Source organism: Rhinoraja longicauda, chromosome 11, assembly GCF_053455715.1.
Source record: "Rhinoraja longicauda isolate Sanriku21f chromosome 11, sRhiLon1.1, whole genome shotgun sequence".
NCBI lineage: Eukaryota > Metazoa > Chordata > Chondrichthyes > Rajiformes > Arhynchobatidae > Rhinoraja > Rhinoraja longicauda.
Genome location: NC_135963.1, coordinates 34,079,228 through 34,091,833, shown reverse-complemented (window position 1 = coordinate 34,091,833; position 12,606 = coordinate 34,079,228). Strand labels below are relative to the sequence as shown.

Below are 12,606 nucleotides of genomic sequence, written 5' to 3'. Positions count from 1 at the left end.
TTGATTCAAATTCAAACGTTGATCTTAATTCAAATGTATTTGTGATCATGCATGAAATTCTGTTTATTTAGCCAGACGTTCTGGAACAACTGCAAAGTCTGAAGGAGTTGTGGATGGACAATAACTCCATACAGTCATTACCTGGGGTAAGATTCTGTAATGCAGCATCAGAGTTCTCTAACCTTCCTGTATGATTATTTACTCCATACTACAAAGTTAATTGACCCTATAATCATGACTGAAGAATTTTGTTAAAGAATACTACTAGGTTTTTAATGTCCATATCACCACATCCATCAGGATGCCACCAATCTAACTCGTTGCTTCTAATCTAACGTACCTGGCAACATCTGGGGAATAGACACCCTCCCCATCATGCAATCAAATCAGTCATGATCTTATTGTAACCACAAATCCCCTTTCCCACCTAGTAACGAGCCACCTAGTATCAAGTATCTATCCACATCTGCCTTTAACGTATTCAAAGTGTTTCTGGAAGAAAAGATTGAAAATTCTCAATATACAGAAAAAAAAGTCTTATTTCTTTCTTTTTAAGCAGTGACCACTGGTTCTAGATTCTTCCACAATAGGAAGCATCCTTTCCACATAACCCTATCAAGACTCCTCAGGGTCTAATATTTTACAATCAAATCACTTCTTATTCTGCCAAGACATTCTGCCTGTTTCTGGAAAAGCACAACTGAAAATTAGTTTTAACAGCTGAAAATATACTCGTTTTTTAAAATTCTAAAATGCATTTGAAATGAAACTGAAAATGATGTATGATGGTTGTAATTTTAATAATATTGGCAGGGAATGATTGATCTTTTTCAATATGACCAAAAATCAGAGAGTCATAGGGTCATACAGTAAGGAAACAGGTCATTCATTCCAACTTGTCCTTGTCCACCAATCGGCCCCATCCAATCTAGTCCTGTTTGCTCATCTTTGACCCATATTCTAAACTGTACATATGTACTATGTTTCCTATACCCATCACCCTCAGGTGAGAAACCAGCCCCTCAGGTCACCTTTAAATCCTTCTACTCCTACCTTAAACCTATGAGGTTTGGGCTGGGGAAAAAGGCTGTGACCATTCACTCTTCATGATTTTATATTCCTCTAAAATATCACTCTTCGGTCTCCTTTGCTCCAGTGAAAACGGTCTCAGCCTATACAGAATCTCAATAACTCCAGTCCTGGCAACATCCTTATGAAGAGCCTTCTTGGATAACCTCCTTCATTATTGCAGTAATGGGTTCCTTAATAACACAGCAATGCCACCTCCTCTTTTGCATCCCTCAGTATCACATCTGAAGATAATAGCCTGGGATGTTGAGTTGCCAGTCCTGCCCTTTCAACCACACTCTGTGATAACAATGTCATATTTGTATATACTGATCAATGGACTGCTTTACCAGTCTAATTCCTTATATTAATATTAATGCAATTTAGCTTTCCTTTCCTCCCATGTGCCTAATCGTGTCTGTCCACTCTGCTTATTGGACGTTTAGCTTTCTTACTATATTTGACTGTACCTCCCCACTCAACTGCATCACTCAACTGAGTCGATGTCCCATTCTCTGCCAAATTCATTTAAACCCACCTACCCGATGATTCGATGACTCAAAGCTCATGGTTTTCAGGAGGAGGGGGTAAGAGGGAAGAATGGAAAGTAAAAGTTAAAATAATTATAAAAAGGAATGCAAAATATTCATTTTTATTTTTCACTTTCTCAGCCACTTGGGAAGTTAAAACGTCTGACCTACTTGGATATGTCGAAGAACAGAATAGAAGCTATTGAGTCAGATATTTCTGGATGTGAAGGCCTTGAGGACCTCCTGCTTTCTTCCAATATGCTGCAGCAGCTGCCTGACTCCATAGGTGGGAACAATGTTACTATTTCGCATTAGTTTCAATCAGCACCAGTGCAGAATCCATGGATCTTTTTTAACAAAATAAGTGAAACAGAAAACGACTGAGGTATAATGCTCATTTTTAAACATTTGCAAAGATTTGGAAAGAAAACCATGATGTGGTAATGCAAAATTATCAACGCTCCTGAAAAGTATCATGAATTGCTACATGGTTTTTTAAAATGTGTTTAGTTTATCTGAATTAAAGAGACTATGGAAAATAGTCTCATCACCTTCTCCCTGTGACTCAGGATGATGTAGTGATTTTGTTGCACATACAAATCAGGAAAATCCTGTTGTCGCTAAGTGAGGTGATTTCAGATGGGGAACCAGCAGGATTGTTACTACTGCCTGCACAACTCTCAGTTCAAGAGGGAAAAATACAAACATTAAAATTAGGAGCAGGTGTAAGCCACTTGGTGTTTCAAGCTTGCTCCACATTTTAATAAGATCATGGCTGATCTAATTGTAACTTCAACTGCCCATTCCTACTCCTTGCTTATCAATGATCTATTTGACTATGCAATAAAAATATTTAAAGATGGTGTTCACCACTCTTTGAGGAAGTGAGTTCCAAAGACACAACACAGTGAGACAAATAATTTCTCCTCCTTTGCTTTAATCAAGTCCCTGCTCAATCTTCTGAATTCCAAATGATCTGTCTGATTTCTGTTTGTGTGGCTACAATGCAAGGTTGAAATAATAACCAAACTCAACATTGATACTGGACTATGGTGAAATGATTTGTATAACCTGTGTGTGTGAGTTTTTGGATAATGATGAGTGACTCACTCCAGCATAACATGCCATATTATTTTTAATGTTTGTTCAGACAAGTACAATAACAGATTGTAGTGTCTTACAGGTATTACGTACATTAGGATGAAAGTAAATAAACAGTTCAAGCCCACAACATGTTTACAATATTACCCTTCCCCTTCTGAAGCATTATTTATTGTAACACACTAAGGATTGTAACCCTAATGCACATATAAGAAGCAGTTTTAAGATATTTTTATATTGATGCCGTTGTTTGAATTAAATTGCTTTCTTTATAATGTTAAGGCGAATATACTTAATTGTATGATATTAGGAAAGGACAAAAAACAATGAATATAAATTGACCAGATGGTGCAAAGTGGAATTTTAAAATCAAAACAGCACCACCTACTGGTTTGGTAATGTTTTTGTAGACAAAAATTATAAAATGGGTTTGCGGTAATTAGAGGATTATTATGTATCATGTTTATTTTACATATTATGTGGAGCGGACATTTTAATTACTGCAAGTATATTACTTGTGCAGATTGGTTAATGTTCAAGATATGGTCAGGAGGAGGAGGAGGAGCAGGTAAGCTCCAATGTAGAATCATAAAAATTTACGACACAACCGAGAAGATATTTGAACCACTGTGTCCATGCCATCTAAAAATAGTCATTTAGAATAAAAGACAAAAAGTGCTGGACCTAGCATCGCTGAATAACTTAGATGATGTTTTGGGTCAGGATCCTCCTTCAGACTGATTGTGGTGGGGGAAGAGAGGGTAGAAAGCTAGAAGCAGGACAAAACCTAGCGAGTGATACACAGATACAGGTGCAGGGTGTTTGATAGGCATATGGTTGTCCAGAGATGGAAAGACAAAAGGTGTGAAATAAGGATAGAAGAAATGTCAATTGTAAAACCAGAGGAAGGAATAAAGGTGGAAGGTAAGGGGAAAGGGAAGAAGTGAGTGTGAGTCCAGGTGGGGCACAAACAGGGTTTTTTGTAGGTGAGTTGCCTAATATTGAGAATTCAATGTTCATACTGTTAGATTATAAGCTACCCAAAGTGGAATATGAGACTGTTCCTCCAGTTTGCATGTGGTCTCACTCTGGCAATGCAGAAGGCCCAGCACAGAAAGGTCAGAATGGGATGGGAAGTTAAATGGTTAACAACTGGGAGATCTAGCAGGCCTTGGCAGACTGAGCGCGTGTCCGGTGAATATTTGGAATAATTATCTTTCCTGCTTTTTGTTAAAAGCACTGTAGTTTACCATGCTTCAAATGGTTATCTAGCTAATTCTCTTGATACGATCAAATTTCCCTGCAGAACTTCTAAAATTTGGCAGAGACGAACGGCTGTCACAAATTCCAACCTCATTTCTCACGTTTAGGAAGAGAAGGATGTGCCAGGGTTATCTGAGAAGCCACGATCATGGGTGAGGCCAAAGGTCTCTGCCAAGTTCAGAGCTAGTGATCTCCTTTCTAGATTATTCTTTCTGCTCTCACTCACTAAAAATCTGACAAATTTAATAATGTGTAGGTAATGTGTTATGCATTCTGAGTTTTAAGAGATGTACCACAAACTGAATTCTAACATATTTAGATGATGCTTCTGATGTTGTAGACACTCAAAAGGAGGAAGTCCAAAGACATTTGTTATCTTCATCACGTGCACTGTCCTGTATTACCTAATCAAGCAATGACAAGCAAAAGCAAAGACACATCTAATCAGGGATAGCCCACTCAGGTTCCTTTTTAGACATTGTCCCTGGTATTTCGGACCTAACTGAAGTCTCGTAGAATTGAGTTGTGTGTTCTGTGGAATAAATTGAGATCTGAAAGAGGCATTAGCCATGCTTGTACACTGATCTTCACGGTGCACATGAAGATGAGGGTACTTGTTCCTTTTGGTCCACTTTCAAAAGAGATGAATTCTGACTGGAGCCAAGGTACCTTTGGCCTTCACAGTTCAGCAGTCCTCTGGTTTGCTTCAACTTAGTGAGGATTCAACTAAGTCTTGGACATTGCAAATTTGAATCATCCATTCTCCTAGAGATCAGTAGACTTGATGAAGGAGTGCCCAACATCAGGGAACTGTCTGAAAAAGGTAATAACGTGGGCGGTATATTTCATGATGATGCCACATCAATCTGCCCCTGCAATCACACACTCGGGTGAATCATTAAATGCTAGATAGCATGTAGGATTAGGCAGCCATCACGGTATTAGTTGTAATGCTGGTAGCTTCAACAATTCCATTAAAATCCAAAGCATGTTTCTACTTAAATCTCTGATTCAACTGTGCATAGGCTGCTGGAAGATGAATGGCAAGAATTCTAGAAACAAAGAACTGCAGTTGTTGGTTCTGGGCCTCCTCGATTGCCAGAGTGTACATGCAAAATGGAGAAATGGCACCTCATGTTCTGCTTGGGTAGCACTGAATGCTGCTACAATGCTGGTATTGACAGGGTTGTGTGCTGCTGGGTGAATGATGTCTCCTTGAGTTCTGCACAATGAGAATAACTGAATGGTGCTGTTGAGGAATGCTCTGGTTACATAGAACATTTATGGCACTTTAGCTTGTGAGGCAAGAAGAAGGATTAATAACAATATCTTATGATGAATTGATTGCCATAATTCAGATGATGTGTCTGAATCAATGATATGTGCTTTGAGTTTTCTTAAAAGTGAGCGAGGTCCTTGAATTTCATTCTGTATTTCATATCTGAAAGAGGGAAATCAATTTTGGTGGTGATTTTTGGTTGCATTCTCTTTTCATCCTTTCATCTCTGATCCAACAGCCTTCCCTACAGAGCACATTGCCTCTATACTCATCTTTATCCTCTTGGTTGTGTTGGCAATCACAAAGTCCCCTTTTCTTTATGGGCTAGGTTTGAGTTATTTCAGTATGTAACAACCAATAAGTAAACCCCCAGCTATGTCCTAATGGAGAAGCATCAACAGGATATCAATTTCCATGGGCAGCAAAAGGAATATTCCTATCATCATAAGCATTGCATAATAAAGGAAAATTATATTTAGCATGCTCAAAATTAACATGGACATTTTAGTAAAAAATTATAAATGAATAGCATGTCCAACCTAGACTCATCCAGAGACAGAAGAATCTGCAATCTTGGAGTCTTGAGCGAAACAGGATACCAGTGGGTCAGGCCGTATCTGTGGAAGGTGTGAACAGAAAATGTTTTGGGTCGGGACCCTTTCTCAGTCGCGTTAACTTCTCCATATAGGTTTAAGAGCAGAACTTAAGCTGAAATGTTATTTGGAATCCATAGAATGCACATAGATCATAGAACATGGAATATAGGACTTTACAGCACAGGAATGTCAGCACCAAGCATGATGCCAAGTGAAGCTGATCTCCTCGGCCCTCACATGATCCATATCTCCCCATTCCCTGCATATCTAGATGCCTATCCAAAAGCCTCTTAAATGCCACTATCCGATCTGCTGCCCTGGCAGCTACTAACCGCTGTGTAAAACATTTACCCCTCACATCTTCTTTAAACTTTGCCTATCCCATGTTAAAGCTATGTCCTCCAGTCTGTGACATTTTCACCAAGGGAAAAAGTTTCTGTCTACCCTATCTATGCCTCTCGCAATTTTATAAACATCTATCATGTCTCCCCTCAACCTTCGATGCTCCAGAGAAAACAATCCAAATTTGTCCAACCTCCTTGTAGCCAATACTTCATAATTGAGGCAGTTTTCCTCTTTTTCACCATCTCAATAGCCTCCACGTCCTTCCTGTAATGGGACAACTAGAACTGTACTCAATAAGCCAAATGTGGCTTGATTGAAGTCCTATAAAACTGCAGCATGATTTGAATGAATGAATGAATTAATAAGTTTATTGGCCAAGTATGTGCATATACAAGGAATGTGCCTTGGTGCTCCGCTCACAAATGACAACACAAACATACAGTTAACAATTAAGAATAAAGCATAAACACATCAAAACAATAAGGATACAACATTACGGTCTAAACATGTGGGTGAAAATAAACCAGAGCAAAAAAGAGACTACAGACTTTGGTTATTGAGTAGAACTACTACTTGTGGGAAAAAAAGCTGTTTTTATGTCTGGTTGTGGCTGCTTTGACAGTCCGGAGTTGCCTTCCAGAGGGAAGTGCTTCAAAGATTTTGTGGCCAGGGTGAGAGGGGTCAGAGATGATCTTGCCCGCTCGCTTCCTGGCCTTTGCCGTGTACAATTTGGCAATGGGGGGAAGGTTGCAGCCAACAGCCTTCTCAGCTGACTCTTATACTCATTGCCCTGACTGATGAATGCAAGTATAGAAAAGATGACTTCTATACCAATCTATCTACTTGTGTTGCCACTTTCAGGGTGCTATGGACCTGGACCCCAAGATCCCTCGGTACATTCCATTGCTGTTCAGGGTCTTGCCATTAACCATATAAATTCCCCTTGCTTTCGACCATCCAAAATTCAACACCTCACACTTGCCTGGATTAAACTCCATCTGCCATTTCTCTGCCCATTTCTGCAATTGATCTTTATCCCATTGTATACTCTGACAACCTTCCTCACTATCTGTAAGTCAACCAATTGTGGTCTCATCTGTAAACTTATTAACCAATCCATCTAGATTTATGACAAACAACAGAGGTCCCAGCATAGATCTCTACAGAACTCCACCGATCACAGACCTCCAGCCAGAATAACACCCTTCCACCACAACCCTCTGCCTTATTTGAGTAAACCAGTTTTGAATGCAAATGACCAAGACACCGTGGATCCTATGTGTCTTAATATTCTAGATCAGCCTACCATGAGGGACTTTATCAAATGCTTTATTAAAATCCATGAAAGCAAGATCCACTGCCCTACCTTAATCAATCACCTTTGTTATCTCCTCAAAAAACTCAATCAAATTAGTAAAATGTGACCTACTATGGACAAAGCCATGCTGACTGTCTCTAATTAGTCCATTTTCTTTCAAATGGGACGAAATCCTATCCCGAAGAATCCTCCAATAGTTTCCCAATTACTAGTATAAGGCTCCTGGTCTATAATTTCCTGGATTATCTCAATTTCCCTGGTTAAATGGAGATGAGGAAAAACTTTTTCAGTCAAAGTTGTAAATCTTTGGAATTCTCTGCCTCAGAAGGCAGTGGAGGCCAATTCTCTGGATGCTTTCAAGAGAGAGCTAGATGGAGCTCATAAAGATAGCGGAGTCAGGGGCTATGGGGAGAAGGCAGGAACGGGGTACTGATTGTGAATGATCAGCCATGATCACATTGAATGGCGGTGCTAGCTCGAAGGGCCGAATGGCCTACTCCTGCACCTATTGTCTATTGTCTAAACAAAGGAACACCATGGTCTTACTCTCCAGTCCTCCCAGACTTTGCCTGTGGCTAGATCAACTGATTAGAATGCATGGCTGTTGCAGAGCAACAGTAATTATGTTATAATGGCTGACCTTATTCGATACAAATAGACTTAATAGATTATACATTTGGTAGTACTATACTTAATTGTCATTTATGGAATATTTAATTGGGTTTTTTTCTACTTATAAGGATTATTGAAAAAACTAACAACATTGAAAGTGGATGACAATCAACTAAACATTTTGCCTAACACAATTGGAGGGTAAGTAGTGAGCTCTGCTGTGGTGCCCTGTGCATAAATATTCTGCGAATTCTCACTGTTTAGGTTCATGCATAAAGAAAGGGCCCTGAGATTAAACTGGCAAGGACTGAAAAGGGCTTGACTCCAATATTCCAGGTCTTTTTGTAACATTAATATTTAACAGTCTGGGTTAAATTGTTATTCATGTGGATCTCCGTCCTGCAGATTTGATTCTCAAGTGGAGGTGAAGTTAACCTTGACTTAAATTTTAGTGAAGCAAATTCAGTTGGATGACATAGGGTTAGAGTTTCTTTGAGGTGAGACTTCTTTATTGTTTCTGAATTCAGTCAGACAAAGGCAAAACATCATGGAATTTCAAGCAAGTAAAGGTGACTAAAGTTTTCATAATTCCAAAACAAGCTAAAAACAGGCAGCATCTGCAGATATGGCCATGCTTCCAGGTTAAATTAATCGCACTTGGGAGTTTCTAATTGTATGAAAGATTCAAAGCTATTTTAAAATTAAGCTGGTTCTATACACACAAAATCACTTCTAACTTTAAAGGTTTTTAAATATGTTTATTAATTTACTGAGAAACTGGCAACTCGACTACAATTTAGAAATATGGGAAGAATAAACTAGAATGAGTGTAACTGGGTGCTTAATGGTCAGTGGGCTGAAAGGCCACTTTCCATCCTGTGTGAATCTATATGACTAACCCATAGCTCCTCAGAAAATTTTGAAATTATTTTTTGGTTATTCTAAATCAGTTAGAAAATCAGATATTGTGATCAAAAATGACTGTGTTAAACTGATTTTCAGCTGTTTGAATTAAATTGCTCTAAAAACTTTGAAAGATTTCCCTTGATATATTTAAAAGCACTACTTGATGGTGCGAGGCCATAACAACATTTATATTTGACGATATGTAAAGATGAGTGAGAAGAAACATAGAAACATAGAAAATAAGTGCAGGAGTAGGCCATTCGGCCCTTCGAGCCTGCACCACCATTCAATATGATCATGGCTGATCATCCAACTCAGTATCCCGTACCTGCCTTCTCTCCATACCCCCTGATCCCTTTAGCCACAAGGGCCACATCTAACTCCCTCGTAAATATAGCCAATGAACTGGCCTCAACTACCTTCTGTGGCAGAGAATTCCACAGATTCACCACTCTCTGTGTGAAAAAAAACTTTCTCATCTCGGTCCTAAAAGACTTCCCCCTTATCCTTAAACTGTGACCCCTTGTTCTGGACTTCCCCAACATCGGGAACAATCTTCCTGCATCTAGCCTGTCCAACCCCTTAAGAATTTTGTAAGTTTCTATAAGATCCCCCCTCAATCTTCTAAATTCCAGTGAGTACAAGAAACATGAAAAAAATTGAATGTGCATTTTAATGAGCAATTTTGCTAAAAATAGAAACTTCACTTTATTAATCTTAATTGTGTGATTTAATTATTTAGATTTTTGAACCATGCTGGATTCCAAAAGAAGCTTAACTACATTTCCCTCTTTTTGCTAGTCTTTCTGTTTTGGAGGAGTTTGACTGTAGTTGTAACGAACTCGAATCACTTCCCCACACGATAGGATACTTGCACAGCCTCCGAACCTTCGCAGTTGATGAAAACTTCCTTGTCGAGTTGCCCAGAGAGGTGAGATTGACTTTATATAACTGTGATTTTAACAAATCATATTAAAGACAGATATAGATATAAATTTTGAAACCTTTCCTTAAGGAACCAAACCACTTTTTTCATTCATCAACAATATAAGATCCATGAGCAACTTATTTTTTTACAAATTTCAGCTTTGGTGAAAATTGGGCTAGATTAAGACAAAGATCTTATGTTTTAACTTTCCTGCCATTAATTAAGAGGCTTCATCAAAATTGTTGTATGTACAGCCTGCAATGTTTCATCAGTAATTCCTAAAATATTTATGAGTACTTTGATCACTTCATACTTGACAACAATCCATCATGTAACATTCCTTTCCATTTTCTTTTATTGTAAATTATTCCTTCCCTGCTGTCCAATATCTTTGGATCCCTACCTCCCCCAACCCCCAATTGTTCCCCTCTTTCTACAGTCTATGAGTTCCCTATTGCCCAAATTTGGTATTGCAGTGTTTTCATGATCTGTTTGACATATCATCCTCTTGAATGGTGTTAGGTTCTATATACCTCAACTCTGCATAACCATGGGACATGTTGGTCGGTGTGGACAAGTTGGGCTGAAGGCCCTGTTGCCACACTGTATGACTCGATGACTCTAAATGATTATTTAAAAAGACATTGCATGAAATCACTTCGGAGGATAGGTTCTGGAGAGTCTTATAACACAATTGTTTGCTAATATCTTTTTAATGCAGATTGGAAGTTGTAAAAATGTGACAGTCATGTCGTTACGAACAAACAAACTGGAGCGGTTGCCTGAAGAGATTGGACAGATGCAAAAACTGAAAGTGTTAAATTTAAGCGATAACAGGTAACAAACTCTTGACCTTGTAGATATGCAAATAAATGTGTGTCAGTACTTTGTTGTATTATATGTAGTATTTCTAAATCATCAGATGAGAATACACTTACACAGCAACTTAGTGTGTTGCTGGAACATAAAAGCAGAATCATTCTCATTATATTCTCATGCTGTTTTTGAGTTCTCATCTCATTATTTTAAATGTTATTTGCAAAATTAGGGATTAGATTTTATTCTATTTATTTTCCCAGTTGGCTAGAAGTTGAGGGTCTTTAGTATAAAGAGTCATGGAGTCATTTAGCAGTCTAATTACCTGGGAAACAGGTTATTCTGCCCAACTCGGCCATGCTGACCAAGATGCTCCATCTGAGCTAGTCCTACTTGCCTGTGTTTGGCCGATATCCCTCAAAACTTTTCCTAACCATGTACATGTCCCAGTATTTTTTAAATGGTGTTATAGTACCTGTGACAACTAGGTCATCTGGCAGCTCGTTCCATATACCGAACATTGAGTGAAAAAATTGCTCCTCTGGTTCCCATTAAATCTTTTGTCTCTTAGCTTAAACCTGTCCTCTGGTTCTTGATTCTTCTACCCTGGGTGCATTCACCTATCTATTCCCTTCATGGTTTTACACACCTCTGTAACATCATCCCAAAGCCTCATATTCTCCAAGGAATAAAGTCCTAGCCTGCACCAACCTTTGCCTACAGCTCAGGCCATCAGATCCTGGCAATATCCTTCTCTGTACTCTTTCCAGCTTAATGACATGCTTCCTATGGCAGGCTGACCAAAACTGAACACAGTACTCCAAATGTTGCCCCACCAACGTATAATATCATGTATTTTCCACACTCAAGTAAACACACAAAATGATAGGCTAAACTATGGGGAACAGGGAAGAGGAGGTGGGGGGGAAGTGGGAGTGGTTTGTTACCTATAATTGGAAAATCCAAGGTTCACACCATTGGGTTGTAAGCTCCCCCAAGCAGAATGAGGTGCTGTTCCTGCAGTTTGTATGTGGACTCATTCTGGCATTGGAGCAGGCCAAGGACAGAAAGGTTGATATGGGAATGGCAGGGGGATTTAAAATGGTTAGCAACCAGGGAATCCAGCAGGCTGAGGCGGGCCGAGCTCAGCGTGACAGTCACCAGGACTATACTTGGTCCCACCGATGCAAAGGCTACAACAGGAGCACCAAATGCAGTAGATGTGGTTAGAGGAGGTGCATGTGAACCTCTGTCTCGTCTGGAAGGGCTGCTGGGATCCCTGGATGAATGTGAGGGAGGAGGTGTAGTGACAGGTGTTACATATCCTATAGTTGCAGGGGAAAGTCCCTAGAGAGGGAGAGTTTTGGGTGGGAAGGGATGAGTGATCTACAGAGCTGCGGAGGGAACCCCCTGCCCCATTCCCTTCCACTATATCCTTGCCTCTGGCTTCACAATGTACATCTCTTCTCACCTTATCTTAAAGCCTTTTGACTTCTTGTCATCTCTGGGCTTAAACCCAACTGTCACTACAACAGCATCTCATGGTATCCACCTAACACTTGCCAGGTCTTGTTCCACCCCCACCTCTTTTCTCAACTTTCTTTGCCCCAACTACAATTTGTCTAAAGAAAGGTCCCAACCCAAAACAGTGGCTATCCATATCTCCCAGAGATGCAGCTTGCTGAGTTACTCCAGCACTGTGTCTTTTTTTGTAAACCAGCATCTACACTTTCTTGTCTCTACATTTTACACTCATTTATTCCTGAATGATAAAGGCCAAAGTACCAAAAGTCGTTTTTAACACCCTATCGACCTGTGACCCCACATTGACACCTATGTACCGG

General features: G+C 39.5%; 1 protein-coding gene across 15 annotated transcripts in view; it reads left to right on the top strand.

Annotated features, from left to right (window-relative positions):
• Positions 1-12,606, top strand: part of lrrc7 (leucine rich repeat containing 7) — a 266,336-nt gene that overhangs the window by 187,875 nt on the left and 65,855 nt on the right. For all 15 annotated transcript variants that reach the window (XM_078407364.1, XM_078407363.1, XM_078407368.1 and 12 more), the window contains 5 exons: positions 72-146; positions 1,740-1,884; positions 8,241-8,313; positions 9,820-9,949; positions 10,668-10,783. In XM_078407364.1, the coding sequence (XP_078263490.1) occupies positions 72-146; positions 1,740-1,884; positions 8,241-8,313; positions 9,820-9,949; positions 10,668-10,783 (539 nt within the window). The remainder of the gene's footprint in view (positions 1-71; positions 147-1,739; positions 1,885-8,240; positions 8,314-9,819; positions 9,950-10,667; positions 10,784-12,606) is intronic.